The sequence below is a fragment of the Schistocerca nitens genome, chromosome 4 (genome assembly GCF_023898315.1).
Source record: "Schistocerca nitens isolate TAMUIC-IGC-003100 chromosome 4, iqSchNite1.1, whole genome shotgun sequence".
Lineage (NCBI taxonomy): Eukaryota > Metazoa > Arthropoda > Insecta > Orthoptera > Acrididae > Schistocerca > Schistocerca nitens.
The window spans coordinates 241,053,488-241,079,432 of NC_064617.1; the positions used below are offsets into that span (position 1 = coordinate 241,053,488).

The 25,945-nt window shown below is 46.2% G+C and overlaps 1 protein-coding gene across 1 annotated transcript in view; it reads right to left on the reverse strand.

The window, feature by feature from the left end:
- LOC126252230 (uncharacterized) overlaps positions 1 to 25,945 on the reverse strand; it is a 596,261-nt gene that overhangs the window by 234,954 nt on the left and 335,362 nt on the right. Inside the window, exons 13-15 of the mRNA XM_049953102.1 lie at positions 24,977 to 25,198; positions 20,530 to 20,795; positions 1,888 to 2,050 (exon numbers count right to left, since the gene is read on the reverse strand). Of these exons, the coding sequence (XP_049809059.1) occupies positions 1,888 to 2,050; positions 20,530 to 20,795; positions 24,977 to 25,198 (651 nt within the window). The remainder of the gene's footprint in view (positions 1 to 1,887; positions 2,051 to 20,529; positions 20,796 to 24,976; positions 25,199 to 25,945) is intronic.

Here is a 25,945-nt window from a genome sequence, read left to right on the forward strand (position 1 = left end):
GCAACACCACTCCTGGTCACGATCGTGTCACCTATCGCCACCTCTGTGAAGCTCCTGCCTCCTTCCATTCTGGTCTGGCCAGGCTCTATAATGTGGTCCGGTCCACCGGCTACTACCCCGACCTGTGGAAAACCTCCCGTATCCTGATGTTCCTTAAACCCGGTAAACCGCCATCCGATGTCTCCTCCTACCGTCCCATCAGCCTTACCTCGGTCTTCAGCAAGGTCCTGGAATCCATCCTCACCTGACGCATCCACCAGCATCTCCGCCAGCACCGCCTCCTTCCTGTTACCCAGTGTGGCTTTTGGCCATCCATCTCTTCCATTGACCTTCTCCTTCACCTCACTCATCTCCTCTCCGAACAGCTTAATTCCCGTCGTTCTGCTATCTTTCTCTCCCTTGACCTTCAATGAGCCTATGACTGCCTGTGGCATTCCGGTCTCCTCTTCAAGCTCCAGACCTTCGCCCGATCCAAGCCAAGGACGCTCCTGCCTCTGTCTCCTCAAGCCCCTTTCCGGCCGTACTTGGGGTCTGGACCCCTCCACCATCCTCCATACCTATAAATCCCTCATGCGCCCTATCTTTTGCTACGCCCACCCTGCCTGGATCTCCGATCCCTCTACCTTTTACAAATCCCTTCAGATCTTAAAACGCCATGCTCTTCGCCTCACCTATCGCATCCGTCTCCCCTCCCCCACACGGATCCTGTATTACCTTATTCCGTTCCCCCACCTCCTCCTTTTCCTCGAACGGATACGGATCCTCTACACCTCCCGTAAACTCGATCCTCCTCACCCGCTGGTCTCTCCCATCCTCTTCCGCCCCTGTCAGCTGTTGCGCCTGTACTTCCACGTCCCACCTGCTCTCCATCTCTCCACTCTCCATACCCTCTCCCAAGGTGGCTTCCGCCAGCTCCCCCTCCCTGATGATGCCCTCCTCACCTCCATCTACCCCTCCTACCAACTTTGATCCTCCCTCCCTCTTCCCGTGTTTGTCCTATCGGCACCCTCTCTCCCTTCTCTCCCCCTTCCCTCCCTGCTCCCTTTCTCCCCACTCCTCTCCTGGGCTTCCCCCACCCCCCCTTCCTCCAAATCCTCCTACCATCTCCTCTGCCACTGGCATCCTCGCTCACCACTCTCCCTTCCCCTCCCCCTTCTTCCCCTCTCGGCAGGTCTCCGGACTCGCACACGCTACGTGGACATTCGCGCGCTGGAGATCATCGCCACCAGTTTCTTGTGTGTGTGTCATCGTGCTTGTGTTTCGTGTTCGCCGTCACGCTCCAATGTTCACATGTGCCATCGACATCATCTGTGTTTGTGTGTCGTGTCGACAGTTTGCAGTGTGTTTCTTCGTCGAGTGTGAACGGCTTCATGTTTTTTATGTCCTGTGTCTACTGTTTTTTACCCGCCAATATGTCTATTATATGTATTCTTTATGTTTTCTGATTGTCTACTCTACGGCTGAAGAGCAGCGTAGAATGCTGCTGCCAGCGTACCTGCTGTACATGTATTAAAATAACAATAAAGGGAAAAAAAACATGCCTTAGCAGTGTGTTCGTCGCACCTGAATATGTCGGCCAGTTGCACTGATGAAATATTGTGGAGTTTTCACTATGACATCCGACGTCTCACCCGAGAACCATATAAACAAAAATTACTTCTTTTTCAAAAGGGGTTCATTTAAAAACGAAAAATTTTAGTAGTGCTGCTATCGATAAAATGTATTTCGGCTTTTTACTCGGTTATTACTACAAAATAAAAAAAGTACTTGCTATGAGCGAGACCAAACAAATACTGCAAGATATCGGTGACTGAGAACTAACATACTTTTCGGTTTTCCCTACCCCTAAGGTGCAGTAGGAGATGAGGCAGCAAGCAGAGTACTGACCAGGCTGCACGCGCACGGTGGCGTTGAGGGTGACGCCCCTGTCCGAGCCACGCTGGCGGACGGTGAGCGTGTTGAGGTAGGAGGCGATGGCCAGCGGCGGCACGTTCTGCGCCTCGCACAGCAGCCACGCCGTGCCGTTGCTGTCTGCGTAGCTGTCCCGCACCTGCGACACGCAAACACTCACACCTAGCCGAGAATCTATACAGGAGACGGTAGAACGTCTCAGTCACCGTAAATAACTTATCATAAAAATACTAGGGGCGTTCAGTGGGTAATGCAACACATTATTTTTTCGGCCAGTCTCAGTTGAAAAAATATGCGGAATTAATTGTTGGACATCGTGAAATATGTGTGCTTGAGACCCTATAGTTTCATCAATTTCCGATGGGTGGCGGCGCTATGCGTAGCCTTCAAAATAGCGTCTGTAATGGAGGTGCGTTCCAAGCAGAGAGCTGTCATCGAGTTACTTTCGGATGAAAACCAGAGCATGGGAGGTATGTCTGCGGAGGCGGGTGCCAGGTTTAGATTCATTGGGAGAAAATGTAGGCCATCAACAAAGGAGGTGGCTTACAAAATACTAGTTCGATCTATACTTGAGTATTGCTCATCAGTGTGGGAACCTTACCAGGTCGGGTTGACAGAGGAGATAGAGAGGATCCAAAGAAGAGCGGCGCGTTTTGTCGCAGCGTTATTTGGTAAGCGTGATAGCGTTACGGAGATGTTTAACAGACTCAAGTGGCAGACTCTGCAAGAGAGGCGCTCTGCATCGCGGTGTAGCTTGCTGTCCAGGTTTCGAGAGGGTGCGTTTCTGGATGAGGTATCCAATATTTTGCTTCCCCCTACTTATACTTTCCGAGGAGATCACCAATGCCAAATTAGAGAGATTCGAGCGCGCACGGAGGCTTTCCGGCAGCCGTTCTTCCCCCGAACCATACGCGACTGGAAGAGGAAAGGAAGTTAATGACAGTGGCACGTAAAGTGCCCTCCGCCACACACCGTTGGGTGGCTTGCGGAGTATAAATGTAGATGAATATAGATGTAGACCTGCCAGTGATCAAAAGCACGGTCATTCTTTGGGCGAGGCATCTGTCATCATCGAAACGAGGTCGCCCAAACCTGGAACGTGCTGTGAGGTAACGGGCGAGTTGTGGCGCCCTGAAAATGTTCTAAGTTCGGAGTAGGCGTGGCCGCGCTGGGGCCTCTCGGCGGGCCGCGTTAGCCGGGGTCCAGCCCGACCACGTGGCTAGGAATTCCTTGGTGACGCTCTGCTGATGAAAATGACTTGTACGCCGAGAGTGCCAAAGATGGCGGACTTTGTGAAACCATCATGGCAGACGTTTCACAGTTCGTAAAGAAATTAATAGGTGCCAGATGATACCTCAAAAAGAAACATGTACATTACCATTATTTGCATCACGATTGTGATGATCTAATCAGATTTTCAACATCTTTATTAGAATAAAGTTTAGTATCTGTCGATAAATTATACAAGTAACACCCAGAAACGAATTTACAAAATTTAAACGGTTCATCCGATTTTCTCGATCAACGTGTCTTTAGAAAGCTATTAGTGTAAACCTAAATTGGTATAAAGTACAGGCATGTAACTTGAATAGTACATGAGTTATTGGAGGTCAAAGTGGCTTATTACTACTGATCGCATCAGGACGTAAGTGCTCCACAATTACACGAAAAAACGGTAGCAGCATGGGCCGCGCGGGTTTAGCCGAACGGTCTAATGAGCTGCAGTCATGGACTGTGCGGCTGGTCCCGGTGGAGGTTCGAGTCCTCCCTCGGGCATGGGTGTGTGTGTTTGTCCTTAGGATAATGTAGGTTAAGTAGTGTGTAAGCTCAGGGACTGATGACCTTGGTAGTTATGTCCCATAAGATTTCACACACATTTGAACATTTTTGGTAGCAGCATGCTTATAGATATAAGTATTCGTCTATGTCTTTGTTTATATACTGTTCATGAAGAAATTGGTCAAACATTTACTGTGTTTTAGAAAGCACAGATACATTAGGTTACTGTCTTACTTCTGTTCTATTCCTTTAGCACTCCGTCTTCAGGCCACAAGTGGCTCATCGGGACCATCCGACCGCTGTGTCATCCTCAGATAAGGATGCGGATAGGAGGGGCGTGTGGCCAGCACACCGCTCTCCCGGTCTTTACGATAGTTTTCTTTGACAGGAGCCGCTACTATTCAGTCGAGTAGCTCCACAGTTGGCATCACGAGGCTGAGTGCACCCCGAAAAATGGCAACAGCGCATGGCCGGATGGTCACCCATCCAACTGCCGGCCACGCCCGACAGCGCTTAACACCGGTGATCTGACGGGAAACGGCGTATCCACTGCGGCAAGGCCGTTGCCTCTATTCCTTTAATATATGTTTATTTAATTTGTTTGTGTATTTTATAACGTGTGTTAGAGCGTGTTTATGGTCCAGCCGTAGCAATATTTATTTAATTTCAAGTTATTTAAATGTAAATCCAGTATTTCGAACGTGTTTCATTATGTTTGTGAGTGTGCATTGGTTTGGAGACAGGGTGGGAGCGCTCTAGCCAGTCACGGCTATCGTTCCAAAAAGGACACGTGGAGCGACTGTATGGAGGTGGGGGAGGAGCATCGTTCGGGAGAGGACAGTGCGGTGCGACGGATAGTCGCACAGGACACGGAGAGTCCTGGACAGTACGCCGCGACTGAAGCACAGTTGCAGGAGCGGTTTGCGTGTGGTCGCGGGAGATAGAAATACTTCGGAGTGCCAACTTATGCACTTGTGAGATTTCCGTGGCTTCTACAGGGAAGGTGTAGTATGCGTTTACAAGTGAATATCTTGCGAGCTATGTTGTTGTTCATAACTAATTACGTGAAGTAGTAATCTATTGTTTCCCTTTTATTCAACTTATATTTTATTTACGAGGGTCATTCCAAAAGAAATGCACACTATTTTTTTTTAAATTCATCTTTTATTCTACATGTTTGAAAGTTTTACCTTGTGTAGATACATCCTTTAGGAACAATATTTTCATTTCTCCACATAATTTCCTGCCTTGGGTCATCTTGGAACCCGCACGGTAAAATTCTGGACCAAACTGTTGGAGCCACTGTTTGGCAGCGTGCACAAGGGAGTCATCATCTTCAAACCTTGTTCCACGAAGAGAGTCTTTCAGTTTCCCAAAGAGATGATAGTCACATGGAGCCAGGTCAGGATTGTAAGGCGGGTGTTTCAGTGTTGTCCATCCGAGTTTTGTGTCAACATCCTGGGAATCCACCTGCCACAAACCTATTTTAACGCCAACACTTTCAGTATTCCTGCAAACACTTCCTTCCCCTATCCCAACATAGCGTGACAATTCGTTCACTGTGATGCGTCTGTCAGCAGTCCCAAATTCCTTAACTCTGTGCACATTGTCTGGAGTGCGTACAGTACGAGGCCTGCTGCTGCGAGGACGATCCTCTATATTGCCGTGCCCGCTTATATCACGTAACCTGCTTTCCCACCGACTAACTGTACTGCGATCGACAGCAGCATCTCCATACACCTTTTTCAACCGCTTGTGGATGTTTCCCACTGTTTCGTATTCAGAGCGCAGGAATTCTATGACAGCACGTTGCTTCTGACGAACGTCGAGTGTAGCAGCCATCTTGAAGACATGCTGTGACGGCACCACTCACGGGAACAGGTTGAACTAAGTTTGTAAACAAGCGGGAAGGATGTATCTATACACTGTTAAACTTTCACACATGCAGAATGAAAACTGTATTTTTACAAAAATAGTGTGCATTTCTTTTGGAGTGACCCTCGTAATTGCTGGACCATCGACACCAATAAGTGTTTTACAGTAATACAGGGCATTCTTAAAGGTACTTCTGCTATCGTACAAATTGTTTAAAGTCAATACAATAGTACCGGCAGAATTTATTTGATTGCAGTCTTTCATTTATAAATTTCTATATAACATTCAAAATTCGCAATTGCCGAGTGATAGGAACCTTCGACCATGCCATTCATGTGTCTGTTCATATTGTTTAGACTCAGCAGTATTTGGCTTGTAATGCGGCAATTACGTATCCCAGCCCCGAGACAACGGGACCAGCCAAAACTTTTAATATTTCAACTTTGAGTCAGAGGATACTTAGTTGAGGGGCACCACCACACCATCACATCTATTGGAGGTGATCGATGGATCACAATCAAGTACCACGCTGCACAACTGGACGGCTCTGTTGGTAGTGCTGACACACTAGTCTACTACTTAGGGTACTCAAGAGTGTGTGCAAACTGCGTTCCTTGCCGCCTAAAAGAAGACCATAAAGAGCAACGAAGGACCATCTGTGCGGGACTGCTTGCGCATTACGAGGTCGACGGTGGTAATTTTTTCTCTAACATAGTCACAGGCAATGAAACATGACTTTATCACCTTGAACTGAAAACAAAACAGCAATCCATGAAGTGGCGGCACACCATCTCTCCTCTCTAGTATAAGTCAAAGCTGCACCCTCATCCAGTAAAGTCATGGCGATGGTCTTTGAGGACTCTGAGGGGGTCATTCGGTTCGATGTCCTCCCTCCATCAATTACGATGTTTATTGTGTTACTTTCATGAAATTGTAGAAACAAGTTCAGCGTGTTTGTCGCCACAAAAATTCAAACGAGCTTCTCCAAGACAACACAAAGTCACGCACAAGTCTGCACGCCCCAGAGGAACTCACAAAACTGCACTGGATTGTTCTTCCTCATCCACCCTACAGCCCAGATCTCTCACCTTCCGACTTCCATCTGTTTGGCTCAATGAAGGGTACACTCCGCGGGAAGCAGTACATGGGTGACGAGGAGGTTACTGATGCAGCAAGACGTTGACTCCGACGTCGACCAGTAGAGTGCTACCATGGGGGCATACAGGCCCTCCGAGTAAGTTGGCGTTAGGCCGTGGCAGTGAACGGAGATCATGCTGAAAAATAGGGTTCGTTGATTTGGGGGATCAAACAGCGAGGTCATCGGTCCCATCGGATTAGGGAAGGACGAGGAAGGAAGTCGACCGTGCCAGTTTAGAGGAACCATCCCAGCATTTACTTGAAACGATTTAGGGAAATCACGAGAAACCTAAATCAAGATGCCCTTAGGCGGGTTTGAACCGTCGTCCTTCCGCATGAGAGTCGAGTGTGTTAACCAATGTGCCACCCCGATCGGTGAAAAATAGGGTTTTGTAGCCAAAACAGTGGGGAATAATATGGTGTATTGGAATCCTGGATAAAACCGACTTGCTTTCAGAAAAAATTGTGTTGCACTTCTTACTGAACTTCCTCGTAAATATACTGTTGAGCCAAAGCATTACGCCCACCTGATTAGTAGCGTGTTGGTCCAATGGAATACAGCAGCGACTCTGAGTGGTATGAGTTTGACAGTTTTTGGAAGGTTTTTGGAGATATGTGGTACATCGAAATAAGTGTCCAAGGAATAGAAAAGCAACTGGAATCACTCAACAGAGGAAAGTCCACTGGACCTGACGGGATACCAATTCGATTCTACACAGAGTACGCGAAAGAACTTGCCCCCCTTCTAACAGCCGTGTACCGCAAGTCTCTAGAGGAACGGAGGGTTCCAAATGATTGGAAAAGAGCACAGGTAGTCCCAGTCTTCAAGAAGGGTCGTCGAACAGATGCGCAAAACTATAGACCTATATCTCTGACGTCGATCTGTTGTAGAATTTTAGAACATGTTTTTTGCTCGAGTATCATGTCGTTTTTGGAAACCCAGAATCTACTATGTAGGAATCAACATGGATTCCGGAAACAGCGATCGTGTGAGACCCAACTCGCGTTATTTGTTCATGAGACCCAGAAAATATTAGATACAGGCTCCCAGGTAGATGCTATTTTTCTTGACTTCCGGAAGGCGTTCGATACAGTTCCGCACTGTCGGCTGATAAACAAAGTAAGAGCCTACGGAATATCAGGCCAGCTGTGTGGCTGGATTGAATAGTTTTTAGCAAACAGAACACAGCATGTTGTTATCAATGGAGAGACGTCTACAGACGTTAAAGTAACCTCTGGCGTGCCACAGGGGAGTGTTATGGGACCATTGCTTTTCACAATATATATAAATGACCTAGTAGATAGTGTCGGAAGTTCCATGCGGCTTTTCGCGGATGATGCTGTAGTATACAGAGAAGTTGCAGCATTAGAAAATTGTAGCGAAATGCAGGAAGATCTGCAGCGGATAGGCACTTGGTGCAGGGAGTGGCAACTGTCCCTTAACATAGACAAATGTAATGCATTGCGAATACATAGAAAGAAGGATCCTTTATTGTATGATTATATGATAGCGGAACAAACACTGGTAGCAGTTACTTCTGTAAAATATCTGGGAGTATGCGTGCGGAACGATTTGAAGTGGAATGATCATATAAAATTAATTGTTGGTAAGGCGGGCACCAGGTTGAGATTCATTGGGAGAGTGCTTAGAAAATGTAGTCCATCAACAAAGGAGGTGGCTTACAAAACACTCGTTCGACCTATACTTGAGTATTGCTCATCAGTGTGGGATCCGTACCAGATCGGGTTGACGGAGGAGATAGAGAAGATCCAAAGAAGAGCGGCGCGTTTCATCACAGGGTTATTTGGTAACCGTGATAGCGTTACGGAGATGTTTAATAAACTCAAGTGGCAGACTCTGCAAGAGAGGCGCTCTGCATCGCGGTGTAGCTTGCTCGCCAGGTTTCGAGAGGGTGCGTTTCTGGATGAGGTATCGAATATATTGCTTCCCCCTACTTATACTTCCCGAGGAGATCACGAATGTAAAATTAGAGAGATTAGAGCGCGCACGGAGGCTTTCAGACAGTCGTTCTTCCCGCGAACCATACGCGACTGGAAGAGGAAAGGAAGGTAATGACAGTGGCACGTAAAGTGCCCTCCGCCACACACCGTTGGGTGGCTTGCGGAGTATAAATGTAGATGTAGAAGATGTCTATGCACAGGTCACGTAATTCCCATAAATTACGGATCGGCGGTTTCTGGGTGTGGAGCTGGTGATCAATAGAGTCCCAGATGTGTCCTGTCGGTTTCAGATCAGGTGAATTTCACGGCCAAGACATCAAGTTCACATTTATCCTCCTCAGACCACTTAAGCAAGTTTCTGGACTTCTGACACCCACAATTATCCTGCCAGAAGATTTTATTACAGTCAGAAAAAATGGCTCTGAGCACTATGGGACTCAACTGCTGTGGTTATCAGTCCCCTAGAACTTAGAACTACTTAAACCTAACTAACCTAAGGACATCACACACATCCATGCCCGAGGCAGGATTCGAACCTGCGACCGTAGCAGTCGCACGGTTCCGGACTGCGCGTATTACAGTCAGAGAATACATCAAGCAAGAAGAGATTCATGTCGTCCGCAATAATGTTCGCATAGTCCAGACCTGTCATGATACAGTCAATAGTATAAGCTACCGTGGAAGCCCATATGAATGGGCCCCATGACACAATATTGCCTTCTCCGACTAGCTCCGTCGCCATGTGCATTTTTCGAGTAACTGTTCACCACGGTGATGACGTACCGAGACACGACCGCCAATGTAGTGTAACAAGAAACACAATTTGTCCAGCTAGACGATACTTTCCCACTGCTCCACAGTCAAATTTCGATGATCCCATGCTCATAGTAATCGTAAGTGACGATGTCGTTCGGTCAACATGGGAACACATAGGGAGCAGGACACAGTAGCATGCAATCAGCCAGCCAGTTTCAACATTTCCGGGATGCTCGCGCTCAGGTGCAGGCCCCTAACAATCTGCCATTTTTCACAGTTGATTTTCCCCATTTGCATTTTCGAAGAATCATTTGCCATTCGTCTGTATTCCACCCACGGTGTTTCAGCTACTCATACGTATGGATTTTATGCAACCCGCAACACCTTTAAAAATCACGTGCAAGATTTCCACATTCTCTCGCTCGCTATGCACAAACTATTACTCTTACACAAAAAAATGAACAGGACCTTTTTGTACCGCATTTGAAAAAGTTAAATTTTAAACCGGTGTACTTTTTCTTTGGAGGCCACAGTTTTCAAGTTATTTCAGAAAAACGAGTTTAGCCGCGCTGGGTAGCCACACGGTCTTAGGGCGTCTTGCCACGGTTCGCGCGGCTTCCCCCGTCGGAGGTTCGAGTCCTACGTCGGGCATGTGGGTGTGTGTGTTGTCCTTAGCTTAGTTTATGTCAGAGTAAGTAGTGTGTAAGCTTAGGGACCGATGACCTCAGCAGTGATATTCAGAGGGACCAATGTCTGAAGAATACGGCGGGTGGGGTAGGACTTCCCATTTTAACGTTTCCAAGTACGTTTTGACCTCCTTTGCAACGTGGGGTGGAGCGTTGTTGTGCTGAAAAATCACTTTATCGTGCCTCTCGCTGTATTGCGGCTGTTTGTCTTTTAATGCTCTGCTCAAACGCATTAATTGCGTTCGATAACGAGCAACTGTGATTGTTTCACTTGGTTTTAACACCTCATAGTACACGACGCCGAGCTGATCCCACCAAATGCAGAGCATGATCTTGGAACCGTGAATATTCGGTTTGGCCTTCGACGTGGATGCATGAGCGGGATATCCACATGATTTTTTGAGTTTAGGGTTATCTGAATGAAGCCATTTTTCGGCCCTGGACACAATGCGATGCAGAAATCCCTTCTGTTTTTGCCTCTGAAGCAACTGTTCTCAACACACAAATGCCGTTAAACGTCTTTTGGTTTTAGCTCACACGGGACCCAAGTTCCTTCTTTCTGAACCATACCCATAGCCTTGAGACGTTTGAAATGTCTTGCTTGTCACTCCCACTAATCGTGCCAGTTCTTCTTGTGTTTGATGGGGGTCTTCACTCAGCAATGTCTCCATTTCTGCATCTTCGAAAACATTCTCTCTTCCACCACTACACCGGTCTACGAGGTTAAAATCACCGTTCTTGAAGCGTTAAACCACTTACGACACGTTCTTTCACTAATAGCGTCCTTACCATACGTGCATGAGTGCATTCGATGAGACTCAGCCGCTGTTTTCTTTATGTAGAAACAAAACAGTAACACCTCCCGCAAATGACGAGAATTAGGCTCGTAAACTGTCATTTTCAATCAAGAACAACTTTATGATGCAGACAGAAATCGACTAATGTTTGAATGAGGTTATGTTGACCGACGTCCAAGCTAACTGCCTGACGACTGCGATCTGTTTCTTTCGACCGCTACTTACCGTTGTCGCCACCTATTGGCAAACGGCGGAAGACAAAGGTGTACACACTTTATTTTTGAAGTACGGTCAAGTTATAAAATTCAGGCTGTTTATGAAGGACAGTAATAATTATTAGAACTGATACCGTATATGTTGTGAGTAACTTAGAATCTATGCAAAACGGAATGACCGGAAACTTACTAATAAGTTAAATTCTGCTAGTAGGTGGTGTTGTAAAAGTCTCTAGGGAACTATCCGGGAAACAGTATAGTTATTAAACGAACTTATGGAATAATACTTTTGATAAACAATTAAAACTTAGTGTCTGTTATAGTTTCTGTGTAGCAGGCAATATGTATAGCAGTTAATAAATAAATAAATAAATGTCACATCAACAGTGTGAAGCGTTCACAAGCATACCGTGCTATCTCCTTCGTTTCTACTAACTACCCTTTATTCCCCGATGATTCATTTATACTCTATAACGGCAGTGTCCAAATTTGGGCTATTAAGAAAAGCACCACAAAGAAAAAACTCAAAACGAACTCCTCTGCCAGTGAGAAACTACCGCAAATCGGGGGATTTGGGGGGGGGGGGTGAGGGGGAGGAGAGTTTAGCACCATGAAATTTGCAGGACAAATTGCCGTGCTTTAGGTATCCAGTGAAAACGGGATCCGAGGTTCGATGCCTCCAGGCTGTCAATTGAATACTGCGAACATGGCAGGTCGGTACCAAGTTGCGTCTGGCTCCACTTTTTGCACCATTCCTGTCCCTGTGGCCACTACACACATGGATCATCTAAGCAGCGTACGTGGTCTTCAGACACTGCCGCTTCTGCTATAGTGGGCACGAAGTCACCTTGGGCTTAGGCGAGTTGAGATACATACGTCTTGGTGCAGCCATCCTCACGTTTGATGTACTCCTGAGTCCCTGGACCATTGAAGCAACTCTCAACGCCTGAGTGAAAGGACGGCTACGCAATTCTGACGTTCCGCCATGAGCGACGGACAGTGGGAGTGGCCCATACGCCGTGATTACAGTGACCGCACCACATCGGACCAGTCACGCAGCATTTTACGGTGTAGATACACATTTTTTACATGGTAAATACCGGTAATGTTAGTAATGTAATGTAAGTATAATAAGGTACGATTTCATATCGTATATACACTATCTGTTCAAAATATAGAGACTCCTACTAGTAGACATAAATTAGGGTGTGTCCAGTCTTCACCTGTATGGCGACTTGAACTCTACTGGGAACACTTTCAGTGGAGGAATGGCAGCACATTCTTCCTCAAGAGCCGAAACAGGAGATGGTAGCGATGTTGAATGCTGGCGTTTTCACTTAAAACGACGTTCTACACTACTGGCCATTAAAATTGTTACACCGAGAAGAAATGCACATGATGAACGGGTATTCATTGGACGAATATATTATACTAGAACTGACATGTGATTACGTTTTCACGCAATTTGGGTGCATAGATCCTGAGAAATCAGTACCTAGAACAACCACCTCTGGCCGTAATAACGGCCTTGATATGCCTGGGCATTGAGTCAAACAGAGCTTGGATGGCGTGTACAGGTACATCTGCTCATGCAGCTTCAACACGATACCACAGTTCATCAAGAGTAGTGACTGGTGTATTGTGACGAGCCAGTTGCTAGGCCACCATTGACCAGACGTTTTCAATTGGTGAGAGATCTGGAGAATGTGCTGGTCAGGGCAGCAGTTGAACATTTTCTGTATCCAGAAAGGCCCGTACAGGACCTGCAACATGCGGTCGTGCATTATCCTGCTGAAATGTAGGGTTTCGAGACGTGTAACCAATGGCACCCGATACCATCACGCTGGGTGATACGCCAGTATGGCGATGACGAATACAGGCTTCCTATGTGCGTTCACGCGATGTCGCCAAACACGGATGCGACCATCATGATGCTGTAAACAGAACCTGGATTCATCCGAAAAAATTACGTTTTGCCATTCGTGCACCCAGGTTCATCGTTGAGTACATCGTCGCAGGCGCTCCTGTCTGTGATGCAGCGTCAAGGGTAACCGCAGCCATGGTCTCCGAGCTGATAGTCCATGCTGCTGCAAACGTCGTCGAACTGTTCGTACAGATGGTTGTTGTCTTGCAAACGTCCCCATCTGGTGACCCAGGGATCGAGACGTGGCTGCACGATCCGTTACAGCCATGCGGATAAGATGCCTGTCATATCGAATGCTGGTGATACGAGGCCGCTGGCATCCAGCACGGCGTTTCGTATTACCCTCCTGAACCCACCGATTCCATATTCTGCTAACAGTCCTTGGATCTCGACCAACGCGAGCAGCAATGTCGCGATAGTATAAACCGCAATCGCTAAAGGCTACAATCCGACCTTTATCAAAGTCGGAAACGTGATGGTACGCATCACAACAACGTTTCACCAGGCAACGCCGGTCAACTGCTGTTTGTGTATTAGAAATCGGTTGGAAACTTTTCTCATGAAAGCACGTTGTAGGTGTCGCCACCGGCGCCAGCATTGTGTGAATCCTCCGGAAAGCTAATCATTTGCATATCACAGCATCTTCTTCCTGTCGGTTAAATTTCGCGTCTGTAGCACGTCATCTTCGTGGTATAGCAATTTTAATGGCCAATAGTGTATCTCATGCCAAAGGCATACCGCTGGGCTCACTTCAGAACTATGAGCAGGCCAGTCCATTTCAAGAATGTTATTTTCCTCAAGCAGCTGCCTCACAAGTGCTGTTTTGTGACAGGTTGCATTGTCATGCTGATGAAGTCACCATCTCTGTATTGTTCTTATACTGCACATAGTACATAATACTGTAAAATGTGTTCACATCGTTCTGCATTAAATGTTTTCTAAAAGTCAATAAGGAGACCACACCCTATCTGAAGAATCACGCCAATATCGTAACACCTATGAGCGAATGGAATCCTCGTTGCTTTGACAAAATGAAGTCCTGTACTCCGCAACAGAGAGTAGGGGACGATGCGGGAGACCTGCACCGAAATAATACGCGCAAAAATTAAATCCTACAGATAAGGCGATCAAATTCAATGCTCCCAGCTTTGACGGAATAATAAATACGTTATATGTGTAGTGGGCCACTGTGCACTAGGGCAACTCAAACAGTGTAGTGAACTAATTGGAAACACAACCCTGTTACATTTATTTTAAAAGGCTAGTCTAACCAGAACAAGCTGAAAGGTCTTCAAATCTAAGTCATGACTCAGAGTGATGGTAATTTATTTGCGCTAATGATTGACATGAGTCACAATGAAATTAACACACAGAAAATTTCTACTTTGTTAAAATTAGATTGAAAAATGATACTAACACAGAGGGAGCTACGAAAAAACTGTGGGAAACTGTATGGAGCTAGCACACAAGATGTACTTATCTTGGCAGCTCGCGTAATGGAGGACAACGTTACAGCAAGGAGCCACAAATGTAATCAAAACAAGCAACACAAGTTGTGTGTCGAAGTCAGCATAAGTACAAACCTGATGTAAACAAACACAAACGCGATGATTGGTCAGAATCCGTAGCACGCGTACGCTGGTGTTGTTACGCTCTTGGAAGTAGGTCCTACTTATCTATTAGATTTATTATTACTAAGTTACGCTAAATGAAACTTTAAGATATTCAGATATATTACCAGCCATCAACGTCTTACTTAATCACGCTTCATCAATGTACTTTTTATTTCAAAAATCGTGTAGTCACAGTATCTGCACTACTGTGATTGTCGGGCTATTAATACGCAGTATGAAAATGGATGAGTCTGCTTCCTGTCCGAAGTGAAACACGCTTGTCGAACATGGATAAAAAGTGCCAATAAACAGGTTGTTCTTAATGCTTTCCGTAAATTTACAGAGATAATCGACTTTGAAGATCTCCAAGTGACTGTATTAGCTACAGAAATACGAGGTAGATACGTAGTGGAATCGGTAACGAAGTGGATTGATAAATAACTGCAATTCATGGTAAGCTGGTTCAAATAACATTTTTCTCTTCCCGTTCAATCTGAAATACCTACATGTCGTTATGTAAAATTCATCATCATTTTTATGAATAATGCAAGTCTTCTTGTTTGTCATTACATGCTGCACGCGAAATTCCTGTTTCTATTTCAAACATAAATTCTTAACTATCGATATTTTATGAAATACTGTTAATAAAGGTTGCTTAAATTAAGAAAACATAACAATTTACTGTCTTAAGGCAAAAATGAAAAACCAAATACTCTTCTTTTGGACTATGTCCATTGTTTTATACGATAGATGTAGGTAAGTGTCGTTGAAACATGAAAAACAATTATTTTCACAGCATCGAACTCACTGTACAAATGCTGCATTTTTACGTTTACCACTGCACCATTACAGTATGAACCCAACAGAACTGATCTGGAGCCAAGATAAGGGATTTTTCCGGAGAAATGACAAGACTGTTAAGTTGTCAGACTTACTGGAGCTGAAGCACGCAGTTTTTCCACATGTCACTGTCGAACGCTGGCGGGATATAGAACGGCACGTCATAAAAGAAGAGAAGAAAATTGGCTTCGTGGATACCGTTATTTATCATCTCCTTATCAACATAGCAGATGACAATTCGAGAATTGAAATGTGTATCTCTGAATCGGATAAGGAAGGAGCTAAGAGATTACAAGACTACTGACTGTAACTAATTCTTTCGTGACATCAGTATTCAACCGGTGAAATGTCTGCAGTATGCTTCTGGATCACACATAGCTCGCTCAGAAAAATTACCCTATGTTAAAGTTAGGAATTTTCATCACTCTTCTTTGTAATTAGAATACTATGTGAGGTGAGAACGAGAGTATTTTATGCTTCCAGTCTGGTCACCTAAGAAGGGCGCGATGGTGCTGGAGTTTTGTCGAATATTATTTCATGCTCTTTAAAAATTAAATCACATTCGAAGCTATATTAATTCTTTGCTCGTCTCGTTTTATGTCTGAACAGTAACTGCTGACTTCATTGCAGATTAATTGGATCGCTGGCAGACTAGTGCTGTCCAAGTTTAATGTACCGGCAAAGCTGTTGCCCCGCATTATCGCTCGTGTATGTGCGTGTAACACAGCATAAAACGTAGCGTCATCATTGTATTGGACTGTAGGGAACTGGGGACCTAGAAACGACGGAGAGGCTCCGTCCCCGCCGTAGCCCTCAGTGGTTCACAGCCCCACAACAGGCTACAGCAGTCCACTCACCCCACCGCCGCCCCACACCGAACCCAGGGTTATTAACAACTTACCTTGCTCTTTTGGCACTGGCAACAAGACGGCAATTTCTTGCCAAGCATCATTTTATTTGTACGAACATTTTTTGTTGTGGATCTTAAGGATCCCACAAGCACCTGTGGGATCAGTACTGTTTTATCAACGAAAGTACGCCTTCATCCAACCGCCCCGTCACCAAACAAAAAAAAAAAAAATAAACGATACTAACAACACGTCGTGCGCGAAAAATAAAACATTGTGGCAAACCGAATGCACTGTCTTTCATCGAAGCTAGCGCCGAAGCGGAGAGGATGCTAACTTCCTTTTATTCTTCGCTGGGAAACTGACACGTTGCGAATGCGATCTATGCACGACCAAACACCACTCGCCCAGTGCTTACACCATAGAGAATTCTTGCTCGCTGTTGCGCGTTCGCTCCGGTGTAAAGGGAGCTCAATATGAGTACACTGAGGTGACAAAAGTCATGGTATATCCGTATGGATATAAGCAGATGCCGGAAGAATCGCATACCAAAGGTATAAAAGGACAGAAGAATGGGAAAAAAATTGAGAATGCGCTAGGTGACGATCAGTTTGGCTTTAGGAAAAGTAAAGGGACGAGAGAGGCAATTCTGACGTTACGGCAAATAATGGAAGCAAGGCTAAAGAAAAATCAAGACACTTTCATAGGATTTGTCGACCTGGAAAAAGCGTTCGACAATATAAAATGGTGCAAGCTGTTCGAGATTCTATAGGGAGAGACGGGTCATATACAATATGTACAACAACCAAGAGGGAATAATAAGAGTGGACGATCAAGAACGAAGTGCTCGTATTAAGAAGGTTGTAAGACAAGGCTGTAGCCTTTCGCCCCTACTCTTCAGTCTGTACATCGAGGAAGCAATGATGGAAATAAAAGAAAGGTTCAGGAGTGGAATTAAAATACAAGGTGAAAGGATATAAATGATACGATTCGCTGATGACATTGCTATCCTGAGTGAAAGTGAAGAAGAATTAAATGATCTGCTGAACGGAATGAACAGTCTAATGAGTACACAGTATGGTTTGAGAGTAAATCGGAGAAAGACGAAGGTAATGTGAAGTAGTAGAAATGAGAACAGCGAGAAACTTAACATCAGGATTGATGGTCACGAAGTCAATGAAGTTAAGGAATTCTGCTACCTAGGCAGTAAAATAACCAATGACGGACGGAGCAAGGAGGACATCAAAAGCAGACTCGCTACAGCAAAAAAGGCATTTCTGGCCAAGAGAAGTCTACTAATATCAAATACCGGCCTTAATTTGAGGAAGACATTTCTGAGGGTGTACGTGTGGAGTACAGCATTGGATGGTAGTGAAACATGGACTGTGGGAAAACCGGAACAGAAGAGAATCGAAGCATTTGAGATGTGGTGCTATAGACGAATGTTGAAAATTAGGTGGACTGATAAGGTAAGGAATGAGGAGGTTCTACGCAGAATCGGAGAGGAAAGGAATATGTGGAAAACACTTATAAGGAGAAGGGACAGGATGATAGGACATCTGCTAAGACATGAGGGAATGACTTCCATGGTACTAGAGGGAGCTGTAGAGGGCAATAACTGTAGAGGAAGACAGAGATTGGAATACGTCAAGCAAATAATTGAGGACGTAGGTTGCAAGTGCTACTCTGAGATGAAGAGGTTAGCACAGGAAAGGAATTCGTGGCGGGCCGCATCAAACCAGTCAGTAGACAAAAAAAAAAAAAAAGGACAGTGTATGAGTGGAGCTGTCATTTATACTCTGGTGATTCATGTGAAAAGTTCCCAAGTCATTATGGCCATACGACGGCAATTAACAGACTTCGAACACGGAATGGTAGTTTGAGCTAGACACACGGCACATTCCAGTTACTAAATCGTTAGGGAGTTCGATATTTCGAGATCGATAGTGTGAAGACTGTGCTGCGAATAAATTTCAGGCATTATCTCTCACCACGGACCACTCAGTCGCCGGCGGCCTTTACTAACCGACTAGAGGAGGGGTGTCTGCGTAGAGTTGTCAATGCTAGTTAGCCCACCAACACTGCGTGAAATAAACGCAGAAAGCAGAGAGGGACGTAAGAGAAACGTATCCGTTAGGACAGCGCGGCAAAATTTGGCGTTAATGGGCTTGGCAGCACACGAGCGACTGGAGCGTCTTTGCTAAGAGCACGACATCGCCTGCAGCGCCTCTCCTGGTCTCTTGACAATATTGGTTGGACCTTAGAGGACTGGAAAACCGTGGCCTGGTCAGATGAGTCCTGACATGTGTTGGTAAGAGCTGACGGTAGGGTTCGAGTCCGGGGCAAACGCCACAAAGCCATGGACCCAAACTGTCAACAAAGCGCTGAGCAAGCTGGTGGTGACTCCATAATGGTGTGGGCTGTGTTTACATGGAATGGACTGGGTTCTCTTGCCCAACTGAATCTATCATTGACTGGAAATGGTTATGTTCGGCTACTTGGATACCATTTTTTCCCAAAAACGATGTCATATCATTGGTCCACAATTATTAGAGAGTGATTTGAGGAACATTCAGGGCAGTTCGAGCGAATGATTTTGCCACCCATGTCGCCCGGCATGAATCCCATCGAACTTGTATGGAACGCATTCGAGAGGTCAGTTCGTGTACAAAATCTTGCACTGGCAACACTTTCACGGTTATGGACGGCTATAGACGCTCATTATTTCTGCAGAGGATTTCCAACGATTTGTTGAGTCCATCCCACGTCATGTTACAGCACTATGCCGGACGAAAGGACGTCCGAGATGATACTGGGACGTATCCCAAGATGTTTGTCAGCTAAGCACGAATACAGTAAGTTACGATCTGTTATCGGATGTACGAGGGTAATCCCAAAAGTAAGGTGTCCTATTTTTTATAAGTCGCGACTGTTTGTGTGGCAGTTGGTCACACTGTTATGAAGAGTGCTTCACGCGCTGTGTGTAAACATGCGCACGCAGCGCTGAGGCGCTCAGTCTTGGCATCCGTTGAGAATGGAGCTCCCGTTGGATGTTACCGCCAAGTGCGAATTGCGCGTAGTTATTTGGTTTTTGAACGAAAAGGGCACTGCGCCGATGTAAATCCATCGACAATTGACGTAAGTGTATGGTGAGTCGTGCATGGATGTCAAAAATGTTCGTAAGTGGTGTAGAGAATTTGCAGCTGGTCGGACCGAAATTCACGACGAACAAAGGAGCGGGAGGCCGTCAGTTTCTGAGGAGACAGTGTTGAAGCACTGCTCACAAAATTTTAACGGAAACATTGAACTACCGGAAGGTGTGCGCAAGATGGGTGCCACGCATGCTGACTGAGGACCACATGCGGCAACGAGCTGATGCTTCCCGCGTATTTTTTCACCGCCTTGCAGCCGAACAGAACAACTTTCTGGACTCAATTGTCACGGGTGACGAAACCTGGGCATACCACTTTACACCTGAGACCAAGCAACAATGACGCCACTGGCGGCATCCTTCTTCGCCAAAGCCGCGGAAATTCAAACAAACACAGTCTGCCGGTAAAGTCATGACATCCGTCTTTTGGGATCGGAAAGGGGTATTGTAGGTCGACTTTATGCCCACTGGGATCACAATTAAAGCTGACAGGTAATGTGAGACTCTGAAAATACTCAAACTGGCAATTGAGAACCGGAGAAGAGGAATGTTGGACACGGGCATACACATTCTCTATGACAACGCTCGCCCACACATCGCTCGGCAAACCGTTGCTCTCCTGCAACAGTTTCAGTGGAACATTATCACCCATCCACCCTATAGTCCTGAATTGGCACCCAGTGACTATCACCTGTTCCCCAGGTTAAAAGAACATTTGGCCAGAAAGCGATTCAGCTCCGACGAAGGGGTGAAAGAAGAGGTTCATAACTTTCTGAACAGCATTGCGGCGAGGTGGTATATGGGTATACAAAAACTGCCACAGCGTCTACAAAAATGCATCGACAGAAATGGTGATTATGTCGAAAAATAGCTAAATGTCCAAGCTGTATACTGATGTAAACCATTGTGGAAATAAAAAGGTCTATGTACTTATAAGAAAATGTTACTTTTGGGATTACCTCGTAGCTAGTTGGCAGACTGGGGAAATTGTAACCCTTTTACGTGTGGTAGTCGATGCAACTGGGAAGTGCTTACCTCGAGTATCCCTGCACCGTCGGGACACGAGGGGGTGGCGGCGTCGGCGGTGCCGGAGGCGGGGGCCGCGGCGTCGGCGGCGGGGGTGGGCGCGAGAGCGAGCGCGACGTGGTGCAGCTCGAGCAGGATGGTGTGCGCGGGCGGCGCCACCAGCAGCGTGGCCAGGTCGACGTGTGGGGGCGGCGGCCGCGGCCAGTTGAGGTGCAGCAGAGAGCCCACCGCGCCGCTCGCCAGCCGCAGCACGCGACGCTCCAGCGCCGCGCCCACTGCCAGCCACAGGTATAGTAAACGTCACGTGATACTAGCTGCAAACAGCCTCGAACCAATACAGGTGGCTGTATCGTCCGATGAGTGAAGGCCATAATAAAAAATTGTTTACATATAAATAAGTACTCTGCAAGCCACTGCACACGGTATGGTGGAGGGTACATCATGCCAATATTGTTTTCTGGCCTATATCATTCTCGTATCGTGGGAGAGATGAATTACTTTCTACTAGCTGAGTAACCGACAATGCCTAGGTACGTATTTACTCCGATCCTATTAGCTCATCTCCTCCTTCCCCCTCTCTTTATCCATCTCCTCCAACCTTTCTGTCCATCTCCTCCACCCACCACTCTCTGTCCATCTCTTGTCCCTTTCTCTATCCATCTTCTCCTACCTTGTCTACCAGCTCTTCCCCTCCCCCCCCCCCCTCATATCTGTCCATCTGCTCCTTGCCCCTCTGTTCATCTCCTCCTTCCCCATCTTTAAATCTCCTCCTCTCCCCTCTCTCTGTCCATCTCCTCCTCTACCCTCTCCCTGTTCATCTCCTCCTCTACCCTCTCTCTGTCCATCTCCTCCTCTACCCTCTCTCTGTCCATCTCCTCCTCTACCCTCTCTCTGTCCATCTTGTGCTCCCCAATCTCTCTGTCCATTTGCTCCTTCGCCCTATCCCTATATTCATCTCTTCCATCTCTCTTTGTCTCTCTCTTTATCTCCTCCTGCTCCCCTCTCCCTGTCTGATCTCCTCCTCTCCCTCCACGTGTCCAACTCCTCCTTCCATCTCTCTCTCTCTCTCTCTATCCCCCCTGTCCCTCCCTCCCTCTCCCCCCCTCTCTCTCTATTCCCCCCCTCTCTCTCTATTTCCCCCCTCTCTCTCCCTATGTCCATCTCCTCCTCCCTTTCTCTGTTTATTTCCTCCTCTCTGTCTCTCTACTTACCTCGTCCTCTACCCTCTCTCTGCCCATCCCCTGCTCTTCCTTCCTCTCTCCATCTCCTCCTGTCCCCCTGCCCATTGCCCTGCCTCTTCGCTATCTCCAACTTCTCCCCCTCATGTCTGCGTAGATATCCCCCTTCCCTCTCTTTGTACATCTCTTCCTTCCACCTCTCTCTCCACGTTTCATCCAATACCAAATAGGAGGTTGCTGGCTCTTATGCCCACAATATTTCTTTACAATGCCCACAATATTTCTTTACATATAGTAATATATGTGCCATATTTTGTTGTAATTCATCCAGGTGTTTATGAGGAGTTTTTTGGCCGCAGCTGTGGCGGAGCAAGCGCGTCACATATTTTTCACGTATATTAAATGTGGTGTCACCGCTAGACACCACACTAGCTAGGTGGTAGCCTTTAAATCGGCCGCGGTCCGTTAGTATACGTCGGACCCGCGTGTCGCCACTATCAGTGATTGCAGACCGAGCGCCGCCACACGCCAGGTCTAGTCTAGAGAGACTCCCTAGCACTCGCCCCAGTTGTACGGCCGACTTTGCTAGCGATGGTTCACTGTATACATACGCTCTCTTTTGCAGAGACGACAGTTTAGCATAGCCTTCAGCTACGTCATTTGCTACGACCTAGCATAGCGCCATATTCAGTTACTATAATTAAATGGTTCAAATGGCTCTGAGCACTATGGGACTTAACATCTGTGGTCATCAGTCCCCTAGACTTAGAACTACTTAAACCTAACTAACCTAAGGACATCACACACATCCATGCCCGAGGCAGGATTCGAACCTGCGACCGTAGCGGTCACGCGGTTCCAGACTGAAGCGCCTACAACCGCACGGCCACACCGGCCGGCTACTATAATTACTATTTTCAAGAATGTATCCTGAACAGATAATATTGTGAATCATATACCGTCAAGAGCGACGTTCATCATTAATGGATTAAAGTTAAGTATCAAACAAATTACGTCCGCTTTCTGAATTTTCAGTGCTTGTCATGTTCCAGACCGCGTGAGCTAAAACGCGTGCATTTCGGCCTCCACTCGTAACACGGTGTTGGCTCTTCTGCTAACACAAAATTAAATATATTTCACACATATTTGTACTCATATTTCACCTGCATCTGTAGCGAATTTCGTAGTGCACTTTCGATTTCATGCAGATCAATCTCCAAGACGTCATATTTCCTGAACAATGCATTGTACAATGATATAATTTCGTCCCTACTCTCCGTGGTACATTTATATACTGTATGCGAAATTAGAGTTAAGAGTAAAGACATAATAAATTTAAACGTCGTGCATGGTACTGCAGGTTTTCACGTAGTTCAGTGTTAGTGACGTTATATCCCCGGAAACTACATTTTGTACAATGATATAATTTTGCACGAACGCTCAGTGGTACATGCGAATACTGTCTGCAAAATTTGTCGTGAATACGATTAGTAGTAAAGAAGTAAAACAAGTCACTCCTGACGCAGCAGTTTCACTGTATGAACGGCGAAAATGTACTAAACGATAAACGTTTTTCCTTTCATCATTTTGTGGGAGTTATCGGCGGTTTAAAGTTTCAAAAATTTTTCGAAATTATGTTTCAAGTTTGTTGCAAGTCAGTAAGTGCTCTCATTCTCAAAAACTGGATCAATAAAATCTGCGAATCCGTAAATCATGAGCTACACCACCTTTTCACCCCGAACCCCGCACCTTGATAGGTAGGTGGTTCTTATCCCCACAGCGATTCCCTCCAGATAGTGAGTGATACCTGTAGCAAGTTTCGTTGAAATCGGTCCAGTGATGTTGGCCATAAATACATATACAAACACAATATACATTTTTATAATATGTATGCATATGCCTTTTTACATACTGTAATTTCTCTAGTCTTTTTCTCATGATCCGTACGTGAGACATACAGGTTTTCCAATTTATCTTTGCGACCGCAAATAATGTTCTGTCTCCCCCCAAAAAATAATATAAGAAGTAATTTTTGTTTAGCTATTAAGGAGATATTAAGCAATCTGACTGCCTTTTTTGTAACTTACCTCGTTGCGAAGACACGGACAGCAGTAAACCTTTTTTAAGCAGGATTCTGTATTCTTTATTCGATAATGCGTTTCATCGCCTCAATACTTGTTCAAAAATTTATCACAGTGCATCATTCATGCAAACTTTACATTATTGAAAACGTAACACAAAACTGAGTTTGACTTCCTTGTACTAGCAGACTGTTGTGTACATAGTTCCGCGTAGTCAGCGCGTACACAACTTTCCCACTAGAGCGCGCCCCGCTAAGCACAACAGCGCAGGCGCAGCGCTCGTCCATCTCTGCACTACGAGATGGCGCTGCCATAGAGACGGACCAAATTCTGCTTCCGTCGACCCACATATTAATATGTAACGCAGCCAATGAGATTGCTGCTAATGTAGAGCCTTTTCTCCTCTCAGATCGCACTCGCGCAGAGGTACATGAACGCGCGAGGTATTATAACGAGTGTACAGACCTTTGATTAGTCAGTCTGCATTTGTCTGCACTAGTCTGCACCGGTCTGCATTTATCTGAATTAGTATGTAGCAGTCTGCATTTGTCTGTACCAGTCTATAGTCAAGTTTCAGTCTGCACCTAATAAGATTACCATATTCATGTACATAGCCATGAAGATTAATGTATAGACACTTTTGTCAAGCATCAGAGATATGTGAGAATAAGATTAACGGACCAAGACCAAAGGAACTTCAGATTGTAAATTGTAAACAGCATCCAGAATCAAGTTATGTAATGTCTATGCTATTTATTATTTTAATAAATGTGTGTGAAAATTAATCAAGTTCTGTTTAAAGTTGGTCACCGTCAATCTGCTACTCTAAGCGTGCAAGTGGCATTTCTATCGTCTGACCTAACGGCAGAAGATAAACACGCCACGATAAGACCACGAGACATATTGCTGACACTCGCCTACTTCGTTAGAGCGACAAGTCAAATAATCTGATGGTGTGTGTACTGAAGGTTTACAGTACGCCACCACACAGACGGAGCAAGTACCAGGGTAACGTAACTTTCTGGAACTGATCGTAAATAAATGAAACGCAAGGAAAATGCACACCAAACACCAGTCTTCTTTCCATGTTACGAAGAGTGTGTAAGACAGTGCAACGCAGAGCCTGAAAATTATTTAATTGACAGATAAAGTCTTAAGCAGCAGCCCACCATCTGCGTGAGTCAGACACGCGGGTACCTGTCCTGTAGACGGCGCTGAAGCCGGCGCCAGAGGGCCGGTCGGCGGTGCGCAGGCGCACCTGGAGGCGCTCGCCGACGGAGAGGAAGACGCCGTCGGTGAGGTGCGTGGGAGACTGGAACGGCTGGAAGGCCGCCTGCCCGCCGCCCAGGTCCACCTCCAGCAGCGCCTCACCGGCGCCGATGGAGAACTCCGAGAACTCCAACCACACGCGTCTTCCCGCTGCACAAACGTTAACAGAGACAACCTACAGAACAAGTATGAACCTTCTAGTGTGCACTGGGGTTGGGTTGTTTGGGGAAGGAGAGCAGACAGCGAGGTCATCGGTCTCATCGGATTAGGGAAGGATGTCGGCCGTGCCCTTTCAAAGGAACCATCCCGGCATTTGCCTGGAGCGATTTAGGGAAATCACGGAAAACCTAAGTGAGGATGGCCGGACGCGGCATTGAACCGTCGTCCTCCCGAATGCGAGTCCAGTGTGCTAACCACTGCGCCACCTCGCTCGGTAGTAGTGTGCAGTGGGAATTAATTTTTGGGGAGCAGTAAATTGGGATGTCGAGGAGGGACAACTGAGCCGTGCGTGGCTCTTGTTCCCGCCATCATGTATTTTACACCCAGTTTTTAACGTACTTCCACCTCACTACGTTAATTTAAATTACTAATTTCACTGAGTTGCTGCTTTGCCTGAGCGTGACCGGCGCTAGCAGCGCGTTTCGATATATCCCCTCTAGTAGTATCTTTGCTCGACTGCTATTACTTCCCGGTCGTTGTCTGTCGTAAGGCGTCATTCCCCCTCAGACTGAGGAGAGGTACGCATCGCTGCCGTCGCTGTTGCTGTTCGAGATGTCGGGACGCGGAAGGGGACGCAAAGCTGCAGCCCTAGCGGAGTTGCTGTTCACGCTAGCAGGAACGTCCGGCAACAAGAAGAAGAAGACTGTAGCGCAGTACTTTCGCTGCCAAAAGCTTGGC